Genomic DNA, 27844 nt, shown 5'->3' with positions numbered 1-27844 from the left:
GAGGTGTTCAGTAAAATGATCGCCGAGCCTGCGCTTGGTCTCACCGATGTAGAGAAGTTGACACCTGGAACAGCGGATACAGTAGATGAGGTTGGAGGAGGTGCAGGTGAACCTCTGCCTCACCTGGAAAGACTGTTTGGGTCCTTGGATGGAGTCGAGGGGGGAGGTATAGGGGCAGGTGTTGCATCTCCTGCGGTTGCAGGGGAAAGTACCTGGGTTGGGTGGGAAGGGACGAATTGACCAGGGAGTTTCGGAGGGAACGGCCTCTGCGGAAAGCAGAAAGGGGAGGAGATGGGAAGATGTGGCCAGTAGTGGGATCCCGTTGGAGGTGGCGAAAATGTTGGAAGATTTCGTAAACTTCTGGACCCTTTCAAACACCAGCACATCCCACTTCAGATTTGGGGCCCAAAACTGCTCACAATTCTCCAATGTGACCTGATAAAGCCATATTAAGCCTCAGCATTCCATCCCTCTCGTTCTCTCAAAATGAATGCTAACATTGCATTTGCCTTCCTTACAACCAATGCAAACTGCATAAAAACTTTTTGGGAATCCTGCACCAAAGACGTACAGGTTTGCAGGTTAATTGGCTGGGTAAAATGTAAAAATTGTCCCTAGTGGGTGTAGGATAGTGTTAATGTGCGGGGATCACTGGGCGGCGCGGACTTGGTGGGCCGAAAAGGCCTGTTTCCGGCTGTATATATATGATGATATGATATGATTATACGGCTGATGGGGTGGAAGGTGAGGACAAGGGGGACTCTGTCCTTTTTACGAATGGGGGAGGGGAAGCAAGAGCAGAGCTACGGGATATCGAGGAGACACTAGTGAGAGCCTCATCTATAATGGAAGAGGGGAACCCCCGTTTCCTTAAAGAATGAGGACAACTCCGATGCCCTGGAATGGAACACCTCATCCTGGGCGCAGACGGAGGAATTGGGAGTAGGGGATAGAGTCTTTACAGGAATCAGGGTGGGAAGAAGTGTAGTCAAGATAGATGTGGGAGTCAGTAGGTTTGTAGTAGATGTCGGTCAATTGTCTGTTTCCTGTGATGGAGACGGTGAGATCTAGAAACGGTAGGGAGATGTCGGAGGTGGTCCAAGTGACATTGATGTGTTCTTGAGTAGTAAGGATGTCAAAAGTTAAGGAGAGAAGGCAAGAGAATGGGGTTGAGAGGGAAAGATAGATCAGTCATGATTGAATGGCGGAGCAGACTGGATAGGACGAATGGCCTCTGCTCCTATGTCTTCTGAACGTACGAACAGAGTGCTTGAATAACTCTGCGGGTCAGGCAGTATCTGTGGAGCATGTGGACAGGTGACGTTTTGGGCCACCTATCCATGTTCGCCGAAGATGCTGCCTGGCCCGCTGAGTTACTCCAACACTCTGCGTCCTTTTGTGAAGACCAGTATCTACAGTTCCCGTTGCTACGCGAAGGTTTACGACACTCAGAATTATCATTTAGATGCCAGTGTGCCAGCAGCTGGAAAAAAATCACACCCAGTATTTCACTAGAGCTTGACACACCGGCCCCTCCCAAACACTAAAACTGAACAAACGAGTCCTACTAAACACTTCTCACTTCTGTGGGCCATGCAGGCAATAACATTCCACAATGGATTTGAGGATTACACATTTTCTGTTAAATGTACAAACTGTCTCCTCCAACCCACATAAAACCAGCATTCATTTAAAACGCATAAGGTCCTTTGTGGCAGGATTAGCATGGGGAAAGCTGCACATCAATGAATATTCAGCTTCCTGGACTGCGACAATTTGTGGGCTGTTTGCTCGGTCTAATTCCACACTGACACATAACCCTGTGCTGCACTATGAAACCACAGATGTCCACTTACAAGAAACCTTCAAAGGTGATAAATGGTTTTGCCAAGAACTGTATTACATTCAACAGATACAGGCGGAAGCCAGGTTTCAGTGAGGCAATAAATGTGAACATACTGCAGCTGACTGCGAGACACCGCTTTATAAAATATTTACCAAGGTGGAGGAGCAGCTTTACACACTGATGCACTCTGCAGGTCAGAGTCTGCGACCTGCCACACATTGCATCCTCTGACCTGCTTTATCTCAACGCAACACGGTGGCGCAGCGGTAGAGTTGCTGCCTTACAGCGAATGCAGCGCCAGAGACCCGGGTTCCATCCCAACTACGGGCGCCGTCTGTACGGAGTTTGCACGTTCTCCCCGTGACCTGGTTGGGTTTTCTCCGAGATCTTCGGTTTCCTCCCACACTCCAAAGACGTGCAGGTTTGTGGGTTAATTGACTGGGTAATATGTAAAAATTGTCCCTAGTGTGTGTAGTATAGTGTTAGTGCACGGGGATCGCCGGGCGGCGCGGACTCGGTGGGCCAAAGGGCCTGTTTCCGCGCTGTATCTCTAAATCTAAAATCAATCAATTCCCCGCAAAAGTGCATCGAACAGTCAGCACAGCAACAGCCTTTCAGCCCAGGTCTGTGTCGACCACGAAGCCAATCTAACTAATGCCATCTGCCTGCATTTAGACTGTTTCCCCCCATTCCCTGCCTGTTCATGTACCGTCTAAATGCCACTATTGTACCTGCTTCTGCCTGCTCGCCTGGTAGTATGCTCCGGGCACCTACCACCTTCTGTGTAAAACAACATGCCATACACTCCCTTTAACCCCCCCTTCTCCATCTTACATCAGGCTGCTCAAATCTAATCAGATTTTAATACCAATTTTCATCAGTCTTATTGCTTCCATTTTTCTGAAAGCATTGACCTACTGGGTGTAGTTTCACAGACACTGGCAAATTAGCAGCTCCCCACTGAAGGGACATTCACATTCCTCTGGGCTTCATGTTTCATTCCTCCTCTCCTTACATGACACCCTTTTATCTCCCTTTCATCTCTATCTACCCATCTGTCAACAACCACCTCCCCCCCACCACCTTCACTTACATCCATCTTTCACTCAAGTCTGAAGAAGGGTCTCGACCCAAAACGTCACACATTCCTTCTCTCCAGAGATGCTGCCTGACCCGCTGAGTTACTCCAGCATTTTGTGTCTACCTTCGATATAAACCAGCATCTGCCGGGTTTTTTTTCCTTTCGCTCAAAGGCTTTGTTTCTCCCCCCACCACCTTTCCACCCCCCCCGTACTACAATCAGTCTGAAGAAGGGCCCAGACCGGAAACGACACCTATCCATGTTCTCTAGAGACGCTGCCTGACCCGCTGAGTTGCTCCAGCACTTTGTTTTGTAAACCATTCTCGAGTCAGCATGGACAATGACTACCAGCAAGCTTTTCTACAACTTAGACCACAGCCAAACTCAATTCCCATGATGTCCAACAGATCAATCCACGCACACAAGTGCTCTTTCCAACAGAAAGCAACAGAAACGCTGGATGTCCTTTCCTATTTCTTGGCCTGGGGGCGCAGAGATCTGTAATGCTGAATCGTAAACAAATCAAAAATTAAAACTGCAGCAGGATATTTGCAAGAGTCGGACTCAGTGACTAGTCATTACCTGTCTTCCTTTAACGATCACCTTTGAAACGGGCACTTTCACTTCCAGGTCTGAGTAATCCTGGGACCAAGTGTACTTGTCTCTCACAGCCCCATTATAGCAGTCAAAAGCCTCTTCACATTTCCTGCAAACAAACCAACAGATAAATCATCACATGCAACATATCCCTAATTATAAACATAGAAAATAGGTAAAGGAGTAGGCCATTCGGCCCTTCAAGCCAGCTCCGCCATTCAATATGATCGTGGCTGATCATCCAGAATCAGTACCCCGTTCCTGCTTTCTCCCCATATCACTTGATTCCGTTAGCCCCAAGAGCTATATCCAACTCTCTCTTGAATACATCCGGTGAATTTGCCTCCACCGCCTTCTGTGGCAGAGAATTCCACAGATTCACAACTCTCTGGGTGAAAATGTTCTCCGGTTTCCCTCCACATCTCAAAGACATACAGGTTTGTGGGCTAATTGGCCTCTGTAAATTGCCACTGTAATGTCCTCCGTACGACCCTGTTGTGGCTAGCACAATGAATATACGCCCGACATCTTGTAAGAAGATATTATTATTGATCGTTCACCAGGAAACTTCTAGAAGGTCACCTGACCTCAGTCACAAGGCACAAGCCCATTGGCCAGCTTCTGCTTTTGGCCTCAAGGGGGCACTGGCATTTATATTACATATACATCACATCTCCCCCTTTACTTTAATTACATCACATCTCCCCCTTTACTTTACTTACATCACAGCCACTATTGTGTAGGGAATGGATGAGAAAGTGGGATAACATAGAACTAGTGTGAATGGGTGATCGATGGTCGGTGTGGACTTGATGGGCTGAAGAGCCCGTTTTCTTGCTGCATTTCTAAACTAAATTTCCATGTGCCTTCTCTTCCCTGTACCTTACTTCCCAGCCACAACAGTCAGGGGCTGGGTGGAGCCGAGCAGAGTTGATGGCGTTGAGCAAACTCATTCACTGTATCAGAGAGGCCGGCTGGCAGCCGCTCAGCCCGCACCTGCTTGCCCTCCCGTCACTGCTGCGTCTGTGATCCTCTCCCACACACGGCTTCCGTTCATGTCTGACTGACGACAATGGCGATTACAAACTAGCGAATGAACGAATAAGTTTATTGGCCAAGTATGTACACATACAAGGAATGTGCCTTGGTGCTCCGCTCGCAAGTAACAACACGATCGTACAGTAAACGATTAAGAATAAAACATTAAAACATTAAGAATACAACGTTACAGTTTAAACATGTAAGTGAAATAAACTCGAACAAAAAGAGACTACAGACTTTTGGTTATTGAGTAGAACTACTCCTCGCGGAAAAAAAGCTGCCTGTACTAATCTACTGCAAAACCCCAGTAAAGCCACCCAAGAAAAAGCACATAAACTATCCTTCTAGCCAATCATGAGGACTTTACGTCTTCTTGAAGTGATTCAGCATGGTATGTGGGTTAACCTGCCTCTGTCGATGGGTCCTAGTGTGTAGGGAGTGGATGGAAAAGAGGAATAACAGATACCTAATGCCCAGTTTGGAATGGTCGTGCTGAATGGAGTTAGAGTAGGACAATGGATATTTCAACCGTTACATGGAGAAACCTATCCGGTAGATATAATATTCAGTGCTGTTATGCATAGGACTGGATCTATAATCATTTTACACCATCCTCTACAAAAAGGGCACACTAATTTAAGTTTTTTTTAAACCAGAAATTTCAGACACTCAAGAAATATTACCGTACAATTCGCGAATGATACAAATTACTGTTGACTTTTAAAGAGATGATGAGAATATGTGAGTGTTTTGTCCGCTCCAATAATGTATTTTGATAACTTTAACTGCCAAGAGTCAGATATCCAAACTACTATAAATCAATGCAACCAATAACTTAAACATGACGGAAATACTCCATTGAATTAGAGCTAAATGGAGGCTTTGAAAACGTTGCATAAGTATTACAAGTGAACAACTTCCTAATTTCTGCTGCTTTTTTCCATGCCTATTGTCCCTCTGTACATTCTCCATTGACAAGATAATAGTACCCACAGCCCCTCCAGCTGCTCAACAAGAATAAGAAGGCTTCTTGCCCTGAAACCTACTTCTTAATGATACTGCAAACGCCCAGAAGGAACAAGGTGGACAAAATAGATACTGATTGATCGTTTTCGAGAACAGTTTGCACTGCCACAAGAAACAGAACGCTGAAAAAATAGCCTCTGTTCAGACAACAGGCGAGTGTTAATCTTGATCAGCCCAGGGAGAGGGCAGGAAAGATTGCCAATGTGTAGCAGCACCTGGGAGGGTGCAACACAGGTTGGTGGGTGATAGCTGGAATCAGATGGGGAGAGATAGATGGATGGAGCCAGGTTTAGTTTTATGCTTAGTTTAGAGATAAAGTGCGGAAACAGACCCTTTGGCCCACCAAGTCCTTGCCAACCAGCGGTCTCCATTATACTAGCACACTACACACACTAGGAACAATTTACAATTATACCAAGCCAAAAAAAAACAGTGCTGGAGTAACTCAGCAGGTCAGGCAACATCTTTTTTTGTTTAGAGATACAGGGCAGAAACAAGCCCTTCGGCCCACCGAGTCCGCACCAACCAGTGGTCCCCGCACATTAACACTATCCTACACACACCAGGGACATTTTTTTAAACATTTATACCAAGTCAATTAACCTACAAACCTGTACGTCTTTGGAGTGTGGGAGGAAACCTGAGATCCCGGGGAAAACCCACGCAGGTCATGAGAACGTACAAACTGCATACAGACAAGCACCCTTAGTCAGGATCGAACCTTGGTCTCTGGCGCTACACGGCAGCAACTCTACTGCTGCACCACCCTCCCAGGTGGGGAGGAAGGGGGGAGGGAGAAATGAGGAAGGATGAAGGTGTAGGAGTGGAACATCTCCAATGATTTCCTTCAGAAAACAATAATAATGTTTTTCTGTCCTTAATCCACCACAGCCACATGGAAAATGCTGGACAGTCAAGCACCTGTTAACTTAAAATTAAAACAACTTGAAGACAATTGCATTGCAAGTACATTTTTACATGGAGTTGGACGATATTTGTGTGGAGATTTCTTCTTTGTACCTTTTTATACCTCGAGTTTCCCTTTCCCCTGACTTTCAGTCTGAAGGACCTCGACCCGAAATGTCACTTATTCCTTTTCTCCAGAGATGCTGCCAGACCCGCTGAGTCATAGAAACATAGAAAATAGGTGCAGGAGGAGGCCATTCAGCCCTTTGAGCCAGCACCGCCATTCATTGTGATCATGGCTGATCGTCCCCAATCAATACCCCGTGCCTCCCTTCTCCCCATATCCCTTGATTCCACTAGCCCCTAGAGCTCTATCTAACTCTCTTAAATCCATCCAGTGAATTGGTCTCCACTGCCCTCTGTGGCAGAGAATCCCACAAATTCACAACTCTCTGGGTGAAAAAGTTTTTTCTCACCTCAGTTTTAAAATGGCCTCCCCTTTATTCTAAGACTGTGGCCCCTGGTTCTGGACTCGCCCAACATTGGGGACATTTTTCCTGCATCTAGCTTGTCCAGTCCAGTCACTCCAGCATTTTGTGTCGTTCCTTGGTGTAAACCAGCATCTGTAGTTCCTCCCCACACAAGTGATTCTTGGATACAGGCAAGGGGAATTTGATGGCAAATGGTTGGAGTAAGTGCCGAAGGCTAGAAATTAATAGAAAAGGGTTTCAGATAGGGAGAAACGAGGAGTGAAATGTAAAGCTGGAGGGAGAGATTTAGATGGAAGGGTATCGGGGCAGGGGAAGAAAGTGGAAGCAATGGGTACGCTCTGGTCGGTGTGGGGTGGGGGGGGCTCAGGAAAGAGAGAAGAAGTAATGGGGTATTACCTAAAATTGGAGAATTCACTGTTCATACTGTTGGTGTAAGCATTGGGTCAATTCAAGAAGGTTGCCCCATAATATGGGGGGGGGGGGGGGAACAAAGGACAATGGGGACCCGGCATGGAGGAACGTTGGGACAAAAGGGGCAGCCGGCTAGGAAGTTGGGGACGATCAGCCGGCACAAAGTGCTTTGTAACTTTGTTAGCGCCGTAGGTGGATGCTTTTTGTATACATTGTGTATTCAAGCACAGAATCTCACTGTGCCTAGTCACATGTGGCAATAAAGTATTCCTACTGCTATTCCTATAATCAGAGTGGAGAATAAGGCTCTTCAGTCTAACCACACCTCTCTTGAAGGGAAAGGAAATGCTGGTACATTGTGCATTTCCAGTTCAGACAACAGCACAGCGCTCTGCATCAAAAGAGACACACAAAGGGTCTCCAGCGAGCCACCCTACAAATCTGCATAACCTGCAGCTTGAAGGTTTCCAGGTTCTACATCACATGCAGGCAGGGGAAATTAGGTTAACACGGCCTTATGTTCAGCAGTGATATAGTGCGCCGAAGGGCCCATTTTTGCGCTGTGCTGTTCTGCGTTCAAAAGAGTAGCATGGATAGATTCTGGTGTCTTCACCACAGAAAGCTAGAGGAGCACCATGTATCAACCCAGTGATAAAACACATCTAACTACTCGACAGAGAACAATAGCTTTCCAAATGTAAAAGAACAGTGATTTCCTGGAGCAAATAATGTAATTATATTAATATTAATATTCAGTGATACAGCATGGAAACAAGTCCTTCAACCCACCGAGTCCACGCTGACCATCGATCACCCATTCACACTAGTTCGATGTTATCCCACTTTCCCATCCACTCCCTACACATTAGAGGCAATTTACAGAGGCTAATTAACCTCATATTCTCGGCGACCGCTTCGCTTAACATCTGCGCTCGGTCCGCGTTGGCCAAACTGATCTCCCGGTGGCCGAGCACTTCAACTCCCCCTCCCATTCCCAGTCTGACCTTTCTGTCATGGGCCTCCTCCAGTGCCATAGTGAGGCCCACCGGAAATTGGAGGAACAGCACCTCATATTTCGCTTGGGCAGCTTGCAGCCCAGCGGTATGAACATCGACTTCTCCAACTTTAAATAGTTCCTCTGTCCCTCTCTTCCCCTCCCCCTTCCCAGATCTCCCTCTATCTTCCTGTCTCCACCTATATCCTTCCTTTGTCTCGCCCCCCTGACATCAGTCTGAAGAAGGGTCTCGACCCGAAACGTCACCCATTCCTTCTCTCCTGAGATGCTGCCTGACCTGCTGAGTTACTCCAGCATTTTGTGAATAAATACCTTCGATTTGTACCAGCATCTGCAGTTATTTTCTTATATTATCATATTTTGGGGATGTGGGAGGAAACCTACGCGACCATTGGGAAAACGTGTGAATTCTACGCACAAGATGTGTAAAAGCACAAGACCAGGTTAGAGCCCGTGTCTCTGGTGCTGTGAGGCAGCAGCTCCACCAGCTACGCCACAATCCCTCCACACAGCAAAGAAATACAGGAGGAGGCTATTCTGACTATCATCTCCCTGCAGCACTGAGCTTTCCATTTAATTTAACTACCATGGCCTTACTTTTAACCTGCCAATTTTTCAAGTTTATACATCGGGCCCGTTGACAGTTATGACTGAATCTGCTTCCATCACTTGTCAGGGAAATTCATTTGGATCTCAGCTATGTACATTAAAAAAATCACCTCATCAGACCTTCTCCTAATTATTTTAAGTAAATGCCCTCTGTACATCAACACTGCCAGCAGTACATTCCCCTAATTTCTCTTCCAAAACCATAGCTTGAATATAAATCCTTAACCGTTTGGTTTAGTTGAGGGATACAGCGTGGAAACAGGCCCTTCGGCCCACTGAGTCTGCACCAACCAGCGATCCCCGCACACTAACACTACCCTACACACACTAGGAACAATTTACATTTAGACCAAACCAATTAACCTACAACCCTGCACCTCTTTGAAATGTGGGAGGAAACCGAAGATCTCGGAGAGAACCCACGCGGACACGGGGAGAACGTCCAAACTCCGCACAGACAGTGCTCGTAGTCGGGTTTGAACCCCGGTATCTGGCTGTAAGACAGCAACTCTACCGCTGCGCCACGCGTGTTTGAAAGGGAACGATTCCATCTTCTCTGAGCTGCCCTTCCAGTGAATCTGACATTCTTCTTCAAGTGTGACTCCCAGAATCAGTTACAACATTCTAGCTGAAGCTTCAGTTGTTATTTATTAAGAATGAGTTTAATTTCATTTATTTTGTGGTTCTTATTCATTATGAACTTTAAAAAATAAAACTAGAATGAAATATATACGTGTATGTGAATCTTCAGGCCTCTTTGGTTCTTCCCCACCTTTAGTTTTATTAAGTTTGCATTTCTCCTCATGGTCTTTTTTCCCCCCCAAAATGCAGCCATTGGATATTTTTTAAACCTCTGATCCATCTCAGTCGGTGTCATTCTAGCCACAAGACCAAAGTTCAGTCGGGCGAATGTTAACGAGGGAGCTGTAAGACGGAGAGAAACAAAAGCCCTGTGTGTGCACAGGCATGCAACTGCAATGCAGCAGATTATCTGCATTTATTCACAAAATGCTGGAGTAACTCAGCAGGTCAGGCAGCATCTGACGTCACCCATTCCTTCTCTCCCGAGATGCTGCCTGACCTGCTGAGTTACTCCAGCATTTTGTGAATAAATACCTTCAATTTGTACCAGCATCTCCAGATTATCTGCATTGGTTGGGAGAGTGATATAGAACCCAAACACGGATACAGGGAAGCTGAGACACCAACCTATCTTGGGCTTTCATGAAAGGGACGTGGCAGCTACCAGTCTCCTCAGAACTACTACTGAGCCTTACTCCTTATTTTGTTTAAGAACGTAAGTCAGCACACACGTACTTGGATGTCTCAATGTGCTCCTGCTTCGCATCTGGTGCGGCTGTGGCGCCCTCTGATGGTACAGAGGCAGCATCAACGTTGGCCGGCTGCTCTGCTTCTGCTGGGACAATTTTCTCAGTGCTCTGATCAGCCGCCTCCACTGCTGCTGCATGAGGTAGCTCCTCGGGTATTGAATCCACCTCCACCTCCACCTCCTGACTAGGAGATGGGACACACAACCTCTCTTCCTCCATTTTCTTCTTCTTGAGCTTTTCCTCAATATCTTTCACCCGTCTCTCGTTGTCTTGAATAGAGAAATGTTCAAACTTCTTAAAAGCCTTGAAAATAAAACAGAGATGTGTCAAAATCAGACATGGGTCTGAAGAAGGGTCTCGACCCAAACCTATTCCTTTTCCCCCAGAGATGTTGTCTGACCCACTGGGTTACTCCAGCTTTTTGTGTCTATCTTCAGTTTCAATCGGCATCTGCAGTTCCTTCCCACACAGAGGTGTGACAACGTTAGTCGCATTTGGTTGACTTAATTTCAACAAGGCTACTAACATGAGATGTTTTCGTTAGGCAAGTGATGAGAAGGAATGGTGGGCAAAGATGGGAAAAAGAAGATGAGGGACACATACATGATCCCAATGAACCCGAGTAGAGTTTGGATGGACTGAATGGCCGCCTGTCCTTTCTTAAAACACCAGGCAACTATTTTTTCATTGTACTCATGCATGTGATATTAACTTGAACTTTAATGAACGTTTGGGCCCCGTATCTGAGGAAGGAGGTGCTGGCGCTGGAGAGGGTCCGGAGAATGATCCCAGGAATGAGTGGGTTAATATATGATGAGCGTTTGACAGCACTGGGCCTGTACTCGCTGGCGTTTAGAAGGATGAAGGGGGGGGGGGGGGGGGTCATTGCAACTTACCGAATAGTGAAAAGCCTGGATAGAGTGGATGTGGAGAGGATATTTCCACTAGTGGGAGAGTCTAGGACCAAAGGTCATAACCTCCGAATATAAGGACGTTCCTTTAGGAAGGAGATGAGGAGGGATTTCTTTAGTCAGAAGGCGGTGAATCTGTGGAATTAATTGCCACAGAGGCCAAGACAATGGATAATTTTAAGGCAGAGATAAATAAATGATTAGTACAGGTGTCAGAGGTTACAGGGAGAAGGCAGGCGAATGGGGTTGAGGGGGAGAGTTCGATCAGCCATGATTGAATGGCGGAGTAGACTTGATGGGCCAAATGGCCTAATTCTGCTCCAATCACTTATGATCTTATGAATAGAAATTGCTCTTTATTACATGGGTGCTAGCTGAATTAGTTAGCAAGATCACTGCTCTTTTTACCTTTTGGATGAGTTACTAAAATTTCAAGAGATGAAGGAATACTGATAGAACACGATACAGAATGAGCTGAGAAATCCTATATCCGGGCACTCTCATCCTTACAATGAAACTGCTTCTACGTGGAGCTCTTGACACAGTAAAATGCCTTAAGGTGTTTCATTGGAGCAATTGTCAAACACCAAGTTTGACACCAAACCTTAAGGAGATACAAGTACAGGTGATCAAAGGCATGGCACAATACAATAGAGATTAGGAATGGAATAGAGAGCGTGTAGGAAGAAACCAAAGATAGACACAAAAAGCTGGAGTTACTCAAGGGGTCAGCCAGCATCTCTGGGGAAAAGGAATAGGTGACACTTTGGGACAAGACCCTTCTTCAGACGGAAGCTTAGGTGGTTTCGGGGAGGCAGTGAGTCAGCAGTGGCGGCAGTTTGGGCAGCACGGGCCTAGGATCGGCCGTGAAGGCGATGAGCCTCACTCTGAAGAAGGGTCTCAACCCGAAACGTCACCCATTCCTTCTCTCTAGAGATGCTGCCTGTCCCGCGAAGTTACTCCAGCATTTTGTGTCTACCCTTAGACAAGACAATAGACGCAGCAGGAGGAGGCCATTTGGCCCTTCGAGCCAGCACCACCATTCAATGTGATCATGGCTGATCATTCTCAATCAGTACCCCGTTCCTGCCTTCTCCCCATACCCCCTGACTCCGCTATCCTTCAGAGCTTTATCTAGCTCTCTCTTAGAGTACAGAAAGCTGGTGAATCACAGCAGGTCAAAATTAAAGGCATACAGAGATAGCAGGAGGTTGTGGGGGCTGGTGAAGATTACAGAGGTGGGCAGGACGATGTCATGTAGGGATTTTAAAACAAGAGTGGGAACTTTAAAGCTGAAGCATTGTCAGATCAGGAATCACTGTGGAATTCCGTGGTGAATGATTGCTGAGGAGACGGAAATCACCAATTTAGTGCTAGGGGTGTATAGTCCTCAAGGGTTTTGGCTTAGGCCACCACCAGAAGTGCAAATCAATTATCCCACGATAGCTTCACCCACTATTTCACTAGTTGTCTGAACCAGCTGTACACATATTTTTGGTTACATAAGAAAATATATTGTAACATTTAGTTAAATTGTTTAAGTTACCCTCTCAAATATAGCTTTGCTACTGATGCCATGTCTATGAGTTGCTCTTGGTTGAGGTTGCTTGTGAAGACAACTGCATCTTAAATGCCTCACACTCTGCACCTCAATTGCATTCAATTTAATAACTTTCAATCGAGTTAAACTGGCAATTAATATCTCAACATCTCCACTGAAATTTACTGATTATATCGAGGTTGGACAGAAAGTATTACCTGGAAGGCTTTTGAGTTAAATCCGAATGCCACGCTGAAACGTAGCATACAATACACAAAACACAATCAGACCAAATTAAAGTATACCAATTAGTATTATTTTCTAAACACTCAGAGGTGATATAATGCAAGAAACGTTATCCTTAAGAAGGGGGAGTGTTTTAGCGGCCTGATCCTTACATTATTGATGAGCCCTGAAATGGTCAATACCATTAATTTAGATGTTAGACTTTAGAGACACAGCATGGAAACAGGCCCTTCAGCCCACCGAGTCCGCGCCGACAATAGACAATAGGTGCAGGAGGAGGCCATTCGGCCCTTCGAGCCAGCACCACCATTCAATGTGATCATGGCTGATCATTCTCAATCAGTACCCCGTTCCTGCCTTCTCCCCATACCTCCTGACTCCGCTATCCTTAAGAGCTCTATCTAGCTCTCTCTTGAATGCATTCAGAGAATTGGCCTCCACTGCCTTCTGAGGCAGAGAATTCCACAGATTCACAACTCTCTGACTGAAAAAGTTTTTCCTCATCTCCGTTCTAAATGGCCTACCCCTTATTCGTAAACTGTGGCCCCTTGTTCTGGACTCCCCCAACATTGGGAACATGTTTCCTGCCTCTAACGTGTCCAACCCCTTAATAATCTTATACGTTTTGATAAGATCTCCTGTCATCCTTCTAAATTCCAGTGTATACAAGCCTTGTCGCTCCAGTCATTCAACATACGACAGTCCCGCCATTCCGGGAATTAACCTAGTGAACCTACGCTGCACGCGATCACCCTGTGCACTAGCATTATCCTACACACTAAGGACAATTTATAAGCCAAGTAACCTACAAACCCGTACATCTTTGGAATGTGGGTGGAAACCGGAGCACCCAGAGGAAACCCACATGGCCACAAGAACATACAAACTCGTGTCACCCGTAGTCAGGATCGAGTCCGGGTTTCTGCCGCTGCCGGCCCTTTACAGCAAATTAAACTCCTCGTCGAGAAGTTCAATTTCGGGGCAGTTCAGACCGAGAACGCCTCATTTAATTAGCTGCTCGGTGATGACCCCTTAGACAAGCAGCACAAACCCAGGCCAGAACAAAGTCGTCCAAATTACGATGTGCACACACGATGCTGACAGCTCGGTACATTTAAAGACACAAAGTGCTGGAGGAACTCAGCGGGTCAGGCATCATCCCTGGAGAGCATGGATAGGTCGGCAGGGCGGGAATGTGGATGGTTGCGGGTCGGGACGCTCCCAGCAAGCAGGCCCGACTTGCCCACTGACCGGGAACCAGCTGGAAGGCTCGTGGTCGGCGGGACTCACCCCAAGGCTCGCGGGCTCGGCAGGACCTCGCCAGAAGGGTCGCGGTGATCGGCGGGATCGGGAATCCGCCCAAAGGCTCGGCAGATGGCAAAACCGGGAGGGAACTGGAGAAGTCAGACACGAGAGGCAAGGTAGGAAGGTGAACTGGGGAGAGGAGAGGGGCGTTAGTTTGCGGGAATTGGTCCAGTGCATCGAGCTCGCAGGGCGACCGGACTTTAAATAATGGCGCCAATAATATCGGCGCCCACACGTGTAATATATGCAAAATGAATCTCACTGCACAGTTGCATTTGTGACAAATAAAGCACAGTGGACTAGGTGACGTTTCAGGTCGGGACCCTTCTTCAGACTGACTGTAGGAGTAGTGGGGAAGAACTGGCATCTGCAGTTGGTAAACCAACATCTGCAGTTGGTAAACCAACATCTGCAGTTGCTTGTTTCTACACCTCAGTATATGTGACAATAACCAATAGCAAAATCAAAGCTCAGGGGAAAAAAAGGCATCTCTTCTTTTTAAGGGAGATGTCCCTGTCATGGTTCCAGTGCATGGACGCAAGGATCCAGCTCCACACCTTGAATAGCTCTGCGAGCAGCACGGCCGTCTGACCCACCCGGCCTGCCCACCGTGGACGTCAACTGGACCCGCACCTGGAGGGCAAGGAGAGCGGGGAGGGTCGTCAGGGGAGGGGGGCCGTCAGAAGCCCCTGGTGAGCGCCGTGGAGCCGTCCGAGAGAACCCGGTGGCCGAGGATGAGCCGCATGAATGCCGGACGGGTCCGCGCTGGGTGCCGGAGGTCCGTTGAGGCCGTGAACAAAGAGGGGCCCAGCGTGGGGGAGCCACCGAGAACAAAGAGGGACCCAGCGTGGGGGAGCCACCGAGAATAAAGAGGACCCCAGCGTGGGGCAGCCACCGAGAACAAAGAGGGATTCAGCGTGTGTGCTGTTGAGAACAATAAGGGACACAGCGGAGGAAGGGGGGGGGACATCGAGTACAAAGAAGGACCATTGGGGACTACATTGAATACTTTTGTAACTTTGTCTGCCCCCTTTACATGGCGACTCTTTGCACATCCATGATCTCCAGAGATGCTGCCTGACTTGCTGAGTTACTCCAGCACTTTGTGTCCTTCTGTATTATTAACCAGCATCTGCAGTTCTTTGTTTCTACATATGTCAGGCTGCTGTTCGTCGCCTACAGCTTGGCAATCAACACAAACATCTCCTCCAAACATCACTAAGCTCCAAGACCTGGGCCTCTTCGCCTCCTTTTGATGGAGAAAGAGTTCTGTAAGCAAAAATGGCAATTGTACAAAGACCGTTGTCAATGTGAGCAGTGCAGATGGAAGTATTAATTTATAAAGCAATATTAATACACTGAATGAACTGGGAAAATATCATGCAAGATAGATGTAAACATGTGCACAAGATCATCCAGCTTGGATCTATCGTAACAGCAAAAGTCTCAAAGCAGTAGAGGTACAAAAAGTTACAGGAGAAACATGGGCAGGTGGGACTAGCGTAGATGGGATATCTAGCTTGGCATGAGCAAGTTGGCCCACATCCCTCCAAACTTTTTCTATCCATGTACCTGCCCAAATGCTTTGTATATGCTGTTATTGTACTTGCCTCAACTACCTCCTCTGATCACATATAACCAGAACATTCTGTTGGAAAAAGTTGCCCCTTAGGCTCCTATTAAACCTTTCCCCTCTCACCTTAAGTAGCAATAGAGCTACCGCCTTTCAGCGCCAAAGACCAGGGTTCGATCCTGACTACAGGTGCTTGTCTGTACATTCTCCCCGTGACCTGCGTGGGATTTCACCGAGATCTTCTGTTTCCTCCCACACTCCAAAGTCGTACAGATTTGTAGGTCAATTGGCTTGGTATAAATGTAAATTGTCCCTAGTGTGTGTAGGATAGTGTTAGTGTGTGGGGATCGCTGGTCAGTGCGGACTCGGTGGGCTGAAGAGCACTGTATCTCTAAACTAAACTAAACTTAATCCTATGTCAAAGGTAGACACAAAATGGTAGAGTAATTCAGCGGGACAGGCAGCATCTCTGGAGAGAAGGAATAGGTGACGTTTCGGGACGAGAACCTTCTTCAAACTTTGAAGAAGTTCCCCTCTCTTCGACGAGAGTTCAGCAACATCGTCTCTCACTGATACCTTCGATTTAAACGAGCATCTGCAGTTCTTTCCAACACATTTAAACCTATGTCCCCTGGTTCTTAATTCCTCTACGCTCGGTAAAAGACTGTGCATTTACCCTATCTATTCCCATCATGATCTTATACATCTTTATAAGACCATCCCACGTCCACCTGCGTTCCAAGGAATAAAGTCCAAGCCTGCCCAACCTCTCCCTATAGCTCAGGCCCTCAAGTCAGGCAACATCTTTGTAAATCTTCTTTGTACTCTTTCCAGCTTAACAATATCCTTCCTGTAGAAGGGTGACCAAAACTTAACACAATACTCCACATGCGGCCTCACAATGCAACTCCACAAAACATTAGCAATATCACACCTAAATTATTATAAGCAGTTTTGAGCACTTAATTTGAAGAAAGATATTAGAGGGAATATAGAAAAGGCTTAGCAAAATTATGGTTGGGTTAAATAACAAAGAACGATGACACAAACTGTGGATTCTCTGGATTTAGAAAGTTCAGGAATCCTTTATTTAATGATTTACTAATATGATCTGGCAAAAGTATTTGCACAGATGGGAAGTAAAGCAGGCATGAACTGATAGTGAAAACCAGGCCTCAATGTATAAATTTTAGAAACACTTCTGAATGCATGGCAGTTGGACAAAGAGCAATTAACTCTGGATCTTATATTTGATTAGTACCGGTGCCAGAGGTTATGGGGAGAAGGCAGGCGAATGGGGTTAGGAGGGAATGGAATGCTTTATTGTCACATGTGACTAGGCACAGTGAAATTCTTTGCTTGCATACCCAACGTATACAAATAGCAGCCACCTACGGCACTGACAAAGTTACAAAGCCTGCTGGCTCCTCCTTTTGTTCTCCCCCTATCTGAGAGATAGATCAGCCATTATTGAATAGCAGAGTAGACTTGATGGGCTGAATGGAGTCTGAAGAAGGGTCTCGACCCGAAACGTCACCCATTCCTTCTCTCCAGGGATGCTGCCTGACCCGCTGAGTTACTCCAGCATTTTGTGTCTACCTTCCAATTCTACTCCTATTCCTTATGACCTTATTTCAAGGTTCCATACACCTACAAATAGAAAGGGACCATTCAGCCCAGTCACTGCCAGCTCACAGCCATCTCATCAATCCCATTCTTCCGTGTACTTCCCTGTAAACTATCCTCTCACACACGCCTATTAACTACCCTCTGAATCTCCCACCACCCACCTCTGCTACAGGTAATTTACAGTAGCCAATTACTCTATTCCCCTGCACACCAATGGACTGTGAAAGGAAATCAGAACATGCTGAGGGCAGATCAGGGTGGCATAGTGGCGCAGCAGTTGAGTTGCTGCCTTACAGCGCCAGAGACTGGGTTCGATCTTGACTACGGGTGCTTGTCTGCACAGTTTGTACATTCTCCCCCTTCCCATGCCTCATCTCCCGTGCCCCCTCCTCCCCACCCCTCCCTCCTCCACCCTCTCGCCTCCCCTCTCCGAGCTCACCTCCCCTAGTCCATCCCTCCCCTAGTCCTTCCCTCCCCTCCATGTCCACTCCCCTCTTCCTCCCTCTTCCCCTTCTCTCCTTCCCCCTTCAAATTCTCCACCCCTGAGCTCACCTCCCCAGTCCCTCCCTCCTCGCCGTCCCCTCACTCCCTCTCCCTCCTCCTCTCCACATTCCCTTCACCCTCCCTCCGTCCCCTCCCCTCCCTTCCCCTCACTCCCTCCTCCTGTCCCCCTCCCCGTCCCCTCACTCCGCCTCCCTCCCCTCCCCCTTCCTCCACCCTCCCTCCTCTCCCCCTCCCTTCATTCCCTCCCCCTCCCTCCCCTCATTCCCTCCACCACCTCCTCTCACTCCCTCCACCTCTCCCCTCCCCTCCTCCTCTCCCCATTCCCTTCACCCTCCCTCCTCTCCCCTCCTCTCCCCTTCACTCCCTCCTCCTCTCTCCCTCACCTTCCCTCCACCCTCCCCTCATCACTCCCTACTCTCCCCCTCCCCTCATCTTCACTCCCTCCTCCCCTCCCCGTCCCCTCACTCTCTCTCCTCATCTTCACTCCCTCCCCTCATTCCTTCACTCCCTCCTCCTCTCCCTCCCTCACCTTCCCTTCACCCCCCCCCCCCCCCCCACCCCCCACCCCGCCCTCACCCGCAGCGCCAGCCGCTCGGCCACCCCGGGCGGGAAGCCCAGCCTGTCCTCCCTCAGCACCATCAGGCGGTAGAAGTCCGTTTTCCGATACAGGAAGCCGAAGATAACTTCCAGAAAGTTCTCGATCTTGCCGACGTGCTGTAGGATGCCGAGCAGCGCCTGGTCGTACATCTCGGTCATGCCCGAAGCCCCGTCCATCGCTGCTCGCCCTCCCGTTCCCGGTCTCCGCACCCGGACCCCCGTTCCCGGACACACTTCCGCCCGCGCCCCCGCAAACCACATCCCCCGGCTCCCCCTGGCGCCGGATCAACGTTCCGACCCCATAGTCATGCCCCTGATGCCTGGCAACAGAGGGGAGAAAGGGAGTATCCTCAGCGGGTCAGCACAACCTGGCGAGCGATAGGTGGATGGACACAAGGTGCTGGAGTGATAGGGGGATACACAAAATGCTGGAGTGATAGGGGCTACACAAAATGCTGGAGTGATAGGTGGATGGATACAAATGCTGGAGTGATAGGTGGATACACAAAATGCTGGAGTGATAGGGGGATACACAAAATGCTGGAGTGATAGGGGGAATACACAAAATGCTGGAGTGATAGGTGGATACACAAAATGCTGGAGTGATAGGGGGAATACACAAAATGCTGGAGTGATAGGGGGAATACACAAAATGCTGGAGTGATAGGGGGAATACACAAAATGCTGGAGTGATAGGGGGAATACACAAAATGCTGGAGTGATAGGTGGATACACAAAATGCTGGAGTGATAGGTGGATACACAAAATGCTGGAGTGATAGGTGGATACACAAAATGCTGGAGTGATAGGGGGATACACAAAATGCTGGAGTGATAGGTGGATGGACACAAAATGCTGGAGTGATGGGGGTAGGGTTGCCAACTATCCCGTATTAGCCGGGCTAAATTGTTTTTTTCCTTATGGGACCACCCTTGTCCCGTATTAGGCCGGGTGGGGGAACTGTGGGCCCGGACGCTGTAGGCCGGACAGTGTAGGTCCAGACAGTGTAGGTCCTGAGGCTCGGGCGCCGCCTAACGGAGGTTGCATAGCAACCCGGCTCCAGGCCCGGGAAGCCGCCATTGGTGGAGCGGGAGCACGTGGCCGCTGGCTGTGTGAGGTCACGTGGGGCGCGGGGCGGGGATGTCACCTTGTCCCTTATTTGGGAGTGAGATAGATGGAATCCCGAGATGGGGGATACACAAATGCTGGAGTGATAGGTGGATACACAAAATGCTGGAGTGGTAGGTGGATACAGGTGAGGGTGGTTTGATTAGCACATGGGTGGAGAGCGTGACAAAGGCTGGAGGTGAAAAGGAGACAAAAGGGTGTCAGATAAAGAGAGGAGAATATAAAGGAATTTTAAAGCTGGAGAAAGGGATATATGGATGGAAGGGGACAGGAGGGAGGGGGAAATTGGGGCGTAAAGGGAAAATGGGAGACGTGGTAGTGAGGGGTGGGAAATGAGGGGGGGAATGAAAGAGAATGACTCGGGTGCTGGGAAAAATGTGTGCTCACCAAGTTAGTGGATTGGAATATTTGGGGAAGAGGGGGTGGGAAGGGGAGGAGGGGGTAAACCACATGTCTTCTGTCTGTCTGTTGGATCCCTGGTTGGCAACCACTTTAACACCCCTTCCCATTCCTGATCTTTCTGTCCCGGGCTTCCTCCATTGTGACACTGAAGCCACACACAAACATGAGAAACAGCACCTCATATTCCGCTGGGATAGCCTACAATCAAACGGTATGAACATTGATTTCTCCAATTTCAAGTGAACCTCCCCACTTACTAATCATTCTCCACCCCCAGCCCACACATATTTTCCCCCACAACCCCCATCAATCTGTTCCTTTCCCCTCCTCACAAAGCAGAATTTGGCCATTCGGCCCATTGAATCTACTCCACCATTCAAGCATGGCTGATCCATCTTTTCCTCTTAACCCCATTCTCCTGCCATCTCCCTGTAATGTTTGACACCCTCACGAATCACGTCAATCTCCACTTTTAAAATGTCTGGGGTTATGGGGAGAAAGCCGGAGAACGGGGCTGAGAGTGAAATATAGATCTGCCATGATTAAATGGCAGAGTAGACTTGATGGGCCGAATGGCCTAATTCCGCTCCTACAATTTGTGAACATGAAAAATACCCAATGACGGCTTCCACAGCCATCTGTGACCTCCTCCTTCTGCTCATCTCTCACTTTATGTAGCTAACAGAATCAAGGGATATGGGGAAAAAGCAGGAACGTGGTACATTTTGGATCATCAGCCACGATCATATTGAATGACGGTGCTGGCTCGAAGGTGCCGAATGGCCTACTCCTGCATCTATTTTTCGTGTTTCCCCCTCCTCCAACATGGTGGTGAGATTGTGCAGGATGTTGATGCAGTATCAACTGGCGTAGTGTGTAACTTTCAGCCCTCTCTCTGCTTATGGCCCACAGCTGCCCTCAAGTGGCCAACAACGGCACAGCAATTTTGCTCACAAAACAATTGTCAAGAGGGTGGCTAAACACAAATCGGAGGAACAGCACCTCATATTTCACCTGGGTTGCTTACAACCCAGCGGTATGAAAATTGATTTCTCTAACTTCAAGTAACCCTTGAATCCCCTCCCTCCCCAACCCTAGTCATTGTACTAGTTTCACTGTCATCCTGGTGAGTTTCATTGTCTGCAACTCATTTTCAACGAGCCCACACGTAACAATGGCCTTTTTTCTTGATCATCATTACTTTTATGCATTTCTTGCATTCATTTGTTCTATATCTCTTGTTTCCCTTTCCCCTGACTTTCAGTCTGAAGACGGGTCTCGACCCGAAACATTACGTATTCCTTCTGTCCAGCGATGCTGTCTGCCCCGCTGAGTCTACTTTAGTTTAGAGATAGTGTGGAAACAGGCCCTTCGGTCCACCGAGTCAACACTGGCCAGCAATCCCCACACATTGACACAATCCTACACACACTAGGGACAATTTACATTTATACCAAGCCAATTAACCTGTAAGTCTTCCGTCCGGCACGGCCTGGAATAGGCGGCTGGGATTTTCTCCGCACGGCGGGGGCTTCAATGTCGGGAGCCCCGATCGCCCCAATGTGGCAACTCCAACAGCCTGACCGTGGGAGAAGATGGCAGGGGAAGAGAGAAAGACATTCTGGCCTTCCATCACAGTGAGGAGGTGACTGGAGGAGACTCACTGTGATGGATGTTTCTTTTGTTTGGTGTTGGTTTATGATTGTATGTGTTATTGCATACTTTTATTGCTTATTCTTATTGGTCTTATTGTTGAACTGCGGGTAATTTTTCATTTCACTGCACATTTATGTGTATGTGACAAATAAATTGACTATTGAAACTGAAGATCTCGGAGAAAACCCACCCAGGTCACGGGTAGATCATACAAACTCCGTACAGACAGCACCCGTAGTCGGGATCGAACCTGGGTATCCGGTGCTGCAAGCCCGCAACTCTACCGCTGCACCACCATGACCGCCCATGAGTGACTCCAGCATTTTGTGTCCATCTGAGGAACTGAGCAGGTCAAGATGCATCTGTGGAGGCAAAGTGTCCACCACTCTTTTGCTCCACACATGTTCAACAGTTTGGTTTTTACTCCAGATTCCAACATCTGCAGTTTTGTATCACCACGAAGACATGATTCTACCTAATGTAGAACTGCAGATGCCGGTTTAAATCGAAGGTAGACGCAAAATGTTGGAGTAACTCAGTGGGACAGGCAACATCTCTGGTGAGAAGGAATGGGTGACGTTTCGGGTCAAGACCCTTCTTCAGACTGGTCCCACTTAATCATATTAAAATCATTAACTAAATATTTAATGAGCTATGTGAACCACCAACTGAATATTTCCAGCTATCTGGATAGTTTTAAAGGAAAAGCTTTTTGGGGGGCACGGTGGCGCAGAGGTAGAGTTGCTGCCTCACAGCGCCGGAGACCCGGGTTCGATCCTGACCATGAGTGCTGTCGGTATGGAGTTTGTACGTTCTCCCCGTGACCTGCGTGGGCTTTCACAGAGATCTTCGGTCTCCTCCCACACTCCAAAGTCGCACAGGTTTGCAGGTTAATTGGCTTGGTATAAATGTAAATTGTCCCTAGTGTGTGTAGGGTAGTGTTAATGTGGGGGGATCGCTGGTCGGTGCGGACCCAGTGGGCCAAAGGGCTTGTTTCCACGCTGTATCTCTAAACTAAACTAAAACTATTGCAGTTTCTGATCAAGGATGATTTCTCTCCAGTCTATGAGTGAAACAGATGGGGGATTTCTATCAACTACTAGTTTCACGGCCATGATTTTTTTCCTTTCATAATCTCAAGATGTCCCCGACCACTTTAGAGTAAAGTAAGGACATCTGAAGTGTAGTCAAGAATGCAATGTGGGAAATGCGGCGTGCAAAGTATCACAAAATCAATCGAGATAAATGAGCAGATGTTTTAATTTTTATTTTATTCCCCCCCCTCCCCTCCCCTTTAGTTAGAAAAGTTGAGAAGACCACTATCTTGGGGAGATTGCTCCTGCTCTTGATCATGCCATGGCACCCTGGGGTATTTAATGTGCGTGAGGAAGACATGAACAGTGGCTCTGACAGTGCAGTAATCTCTCAATGCAAACCTGGATTGTGTGTTCTTTGAGTTGGAGTTGACTCCAGAGATTTGATAGTGAGGGGGATCCCACTCAACAACTGGCACACATCCACCTTTGCTTCAGACAGAGATGATCTGTTGGGTCCAGATAGCAATTACAAATTCAACAGTCATGGGCGAATGTCCAGCTTTTACCTGCTTTAAAGTGATATCAGTGTAATAAATATGTTTGCCCAAAGCCTTTCATTCAGGTGCTCTGTGTGTTTCTACTGTGTTAACTCAGCTGATCAAGCATTCCTCTCCTGTGGTGGAATGTACTCCAATCCAAAATGTGCAAAGATTTCTTCTTCTGTGGCAGCTGGCAAATATATATTCTGAAATAAAGAAGAAATGTATTCTGAAATATGGAAGAAAAATTCTGTTTAAACAATTAGCATCATTTACAAAGTCTCCAGAGACAAAGTCCAATGTTCACAATGGGCTAGAGGTGAATCGGACAGTACCCTAGCTTATGGAAGGACCGTTCAGAAGCCTGATAACAGAGGGGAAGAAGCTATTTCCACGTCTGGTGGTGTGTGCTTTCAAGCTTCTACCCAATGGGAGCAGGGAGAAAGAATGACTGGGGTGGGAAAGGATAAATGTGAGGTTAGCCACTTTGGCGGCAAAAACAACGAGGCAGATTATTATCTCAATGATGTCAGGTTTAGGTAAGGGGGAAGTACAGCGAGACCTGGGTATCCTTGTACACCAGTCACTGAAAGTTGGCGTGCAGGTACAGCAGGCTGTGAAGAAAGCTACTGGCATGTTGGCCTTCATAACGAGAGGATTTCAGTGCAGGAGTAAAGAGGTTCTTCTGCAGTTGTATAGGGCCCTGGTAAGACCACATTTGGAGTATTGTGTACAGTTTTGGTCTCCTAATTTGAGGAAGGACATCCTTGTAATTGAGGCAGTGCAGTGTAGGTTCACGAGATTGATCCCTGGGATGGCGGGACTGTCATATGAAGAAAGATTGAAAAGCCTAGGCTTGTATTCACTGGAGTTTAGAAGGATGAGAGGGAATCTTATAGAGACATATAAAATTATAAAAGGACTGGACAAGATAGATGCAGGAAAAAAATGTTCCCAATGTTGGGCGAGTCCAGAACCAGGGGCCACAGTCTTAGAATAAAGGGGAGGCCATTTAAAATTGAGGTGAGAAGGAACTTTTTCACCCAGAGAGTTGTGAATTTGTGGAATTCTCTGCCACAGAGGGCAGTGGAGGCCAAATCACTGGATGAATTTAAGAGAGAGTTAGATAGAGCTCTGGGGGCTAGTGGAATCAAGGGATATGGGGAGAGGTTGGGCACAGGTTACTGACTGTGGATGATCAGCCATGATCACAATGAATGGCGGTGCTGGCTCGAAGGGCCGAATGGCCTCCTGCACCTATTTTCTATGTTTCAATGTTTCTTTGACTAGAGATAGATGGAATTAATAGTTATTTCCCAAAAACCCTGCAATTAGTCTCTCCCACAAGCTCATCAACACCCCTTTGATTCTTTTACTATTTACCTACACTGGCAGAAATTTGATGTGGCCAATTAACCTATTAACAATAGAAACAAGGGACTCAGTCTGAAGAAGGCCCCATAGCAGAAGTGTCCACGTGGCGGGGCTGGAAGCTGGGAGTGTTCTGAGCTCATTCTGCTACCACCATCATCTATTGTTCAAGTGATGGCTCCCACTGATTGTCGCCGGAAGCTGGCGCCCTTTTCAGGACGGACGATGACAGTGATGTTACATTTGAAACATGGATGATGGACACAAAAGAAGAAGTCTGAAGAAAGGTCGTGACCTGAAACGTCACCTCTCCGCGTACTCCAGGAATGCCAAAGGGGTGTTGATGAGCTTGTGGGAGAGATTAATTGCAGGGTTTTCGGGAAATAATGCCAGGAGTTACTGGAGCATTTTGTGTCAACCCTAACAGTCTTTGGGATGTGGTAGGAAAGCGGAACAGCCAGGGGTGACCCACACTGTCATGGGGAGAAGATGCAGACTCAGCATGCTGTGAGCACTGGAGGTCAGGATTGAACTCTCTTGCTGTGGGGCAGCGAGGCAGCACCACATGTGCCACCCAAGAGCAACGTGGAAAATGCAGAAGGGCACATTACCTGCCCTCCAGGTGGTGCGATTCACTTCACGGGGTGACACCACATGGCAGCACAAGCTTAACGTTACTTAGAATCACACAGCAGCACGCAGGCCAGACACTCCATCTTGTCCAAGCTGCTACACAGACACAGTCAGTCAGTATCTCACAGTCAGACAGTCAGCATCTCAGTCAGACAGTCAACATCTCAGTCAGTGAGTCAGCGTCTCAGTCAGACAGTCAGCGTCTCACAGTCAGACAGTCAGCGTTGCACAGTCAGACAGCGTCTTAGTCAGAAAGTCAGCGTCTCAGTCAGTCAGCATCTCACAGTCAGTCAGCATCTCAGTCAGACAGTCAGCGTCTCAGACAGTCAGCGTCTCAGTCAGACAGTCAGCATCTCACAGTCAGTCAGCGTCTCAGTCAGTCAGACAGGGTCTTAGTCAGACAGTCAGCGTCTCAGTCAGACAGTCAGCATCTCACAGTCAGTCAGCGTCTCAGTCAGACAGTCAGCGTCTCAGTCAGACAGTCAGCATCTCACCGTCAGTCAGCATCTCAGTCAGACAGTCAGCGTCTCAGTCAGACAGTCAGCATCTCACAGTCAGTCAGCGTCTCAGTCAGTCAGACAGGGTCTTAGTCAGAAAGTCAGCATCTCAGTCAGACAATCAGCATCTCAGGCAGACAGTCAGCATCTCACAGTCAGTCAGCGTCTCAGTCAGACAGTCAGCATCTCAGGCAGCTGGGTGTATTCCCCTCCTTCAACCCTGTTTGGCAGGCCGAGAGAGAGGCTTAGATGACTTCCTACCTGCTCATTGTCAAACAAAGAATGGCTGCTCAGACTCATGTTCTTTAAGTGCTTGGCATATCTGCGTAGGTCTCGTTCGAAGAGCTACAAGACAGCAGGAAACAAGCCATTTAAAATTACATTAAAAATTGAGTTATTCCCGAATAAGTTGAATAAATCTCTGGATCTGTTTCACTGCATTTCCAATATATACACTTTGTTCTCTTTTTATTCCAACCATTTACTAGTCCAAAGAAGGGTCTCGACCCGAAACGTCACCCATTCCTTCTCTCCAGAGATGCTGCCTGTCCCTCTGAGTTACTCCAGCATTTTGTGTCTATCTTCAGTGTGAACCAGCATCTGCAGTTCCTTCCTACACAGTTACTAGTCTTGGACAGATTGCGTTTTGGGTCGGGACCCTTCTTCAATGTCAAGGAACCAAAATGTGGTCTACTGGGTCTCCAGTTGCCAGCCTTCCTTCAACTTTTAGAACGGAGATGAGGAAGAACTTTTTCAGTCAGAGAGTGGTGAAGGTGTGGAATTCTCTGCCTCAGAAGGCAGTGCAGGCCAGTTCGTTGGATGCTTTCAAGAGAGAGCTGGATAGAGCTCTTAAGGATAGCGGAGTGAGGGGGTATGGGGAGAAGGCAGGAACGGGGTACTGATTGAGAGTGATCAGCCATGATCGCATTGAATGGCGGTGCTGGCTCGAAGGGCTGAATGGCCTACTCCTGCACCTATTGTCTATTGTCTATTGTCTAACTCCTGCTCGTGCAGTGCCCGAGCTTTAATAAAATACTTAATCTTCAGCTAAAAACAGAAACCCTTTTATAAGAGATGTGCATATTACATTCAAATGGTATCCCCTGGATGTCTGCTGGCATGTGTGAGGGGTGCGGATACTATCTGTAGTTCCCTGATATTCCACCTCATATCAGGCAACTCATTTCAGAAGGATGTGTAGGAAAGAACTGCAGATGCTGGTTTACATCAAAGATAGACACAAAATGCCAGAGTATCTCAGCGGGACAGGCAGCATCAATGGAGAAGGAATGGGTGACGTTTCGGGTCGAGACGTCTGAAGAAGGGCTTGACCCGAAACATCATCCATTTCCTTCTCTCCAGAGATGCTGCCTGTCCCGTTGAGTTACTCCAGCATATTTTGTGTCTACCTGTGAATTAATTTACCACTGATGTACATGAAGCTGATGTACACAGAAGGATCACATTTCATTTAGAGATGGGCCCCGAACGGAAACGTCATCTCTCCAAGTTCTCCAGCGATGCCGCCTGACCCTGTGATCAATCTAATTCAGAAATTAAGAATTTGGTTTACGTTCTCTGAAATAAACCGGGGTGTCTCAAATTCCGAATTTCAGAAAGGACATTCTTGCTATTGAGGCAGTGCAGCGTAGGTTCACGAGGTTAATCCCCGGGATGGGGGGACTGTCATATGAGGAAAGATTGGAAAGTCTGGGCTTGTATTCACTGGAATTTAGGATGAAAGGGGATCATATAGAAACGTACAAAATTATAAAAGGACAGGACAAGCTAGATGCAGGAAAAATGTTCCCAATGTTGGGGGAGTCCAGAACCAGGGGCCACAGTCTAAGAATAAAGGGGGCATTTAAAACTGAGATGAGAAAAAATCTTTTCACCCAGAGTTGTGAATTTGTGGAATTCTC

At 47.6% G+C, this 27844-nt stretch overlaps 2 protein-coding genes across 2 annotated transcripts in view; both read right to left on the bottom strand.

Annotated features, from left to right (window-relative positions):
- The window catches only part of nudcd3 (NudC domain containing 3), a 52756-nt gene extending 33874 nt beyond the window's left edge, over window positions 1–18882 (bottom strand). Inside the window, exons 1-3 of the mRNA XM_078428794.1 lie at window positions 18639–18882; window positions 10341–10657; window positions 3510–3633 (exon numbers count right to left, since the gene is read on the bottom strand). Coding sequence (XP_078284920.1) covers window positions 3510–3633; window positions 10341–10657; window positions 18639–18836 — 639 coding nt within the window. The 5' untranslated portion in view covers window positions 18837–18882. The remainder of the gene's footprint in view (window positions 1–3509; window positions 3634–10340; window positions 10658–18638) is intronic.
- Window positions 18883–23138: 4256 nt separating this feature from the next.
- polm (polymerase (DNA directed), mu) overlaps window positions 23139–27844 on the bottom strand; it is a 44361-nt gene continuing 39655 nt past the window's right edge. Inside the window, exons 11-12 of the mRNA XM_078428710.1 lie at window positions 26184–26267; window positions 23139–23627 (exon numbers count right to left, since the gene is read on the bottom strand). Of these exons, the coding sequence (XP_078284836.1) occupies window positions 23541–23627; window positions 26184–26267 (171 nt within the window). The 3' untranslated portion in view covers window positions 23139–23540. The remainder of the gene's footprint in view (window positions 23628–26183; window positions 26268–27844) is intronic.

Source organism: Rhinoraja longicauda, chromosome 36 (assembly GCF_053455715.1).
Source record: "Rhinoraja longicauda isolate Sanriku21f chromosome 36, sRhiLon1.1, whole genome shotgun sequence".
Classification (NCBI taxonomy): Eukaryota; Metazoa; Chordata; class Chondrichthyes; order Rajiformes; family Arhynchobatidae; genus Rhinoraja; species Rhinoraja longicauda.
The sequence above is the reverse complement of the archived record's forward strand: the minus strand, read 5'-3'. Positions and strand labels throughout refer to the sequence as shown.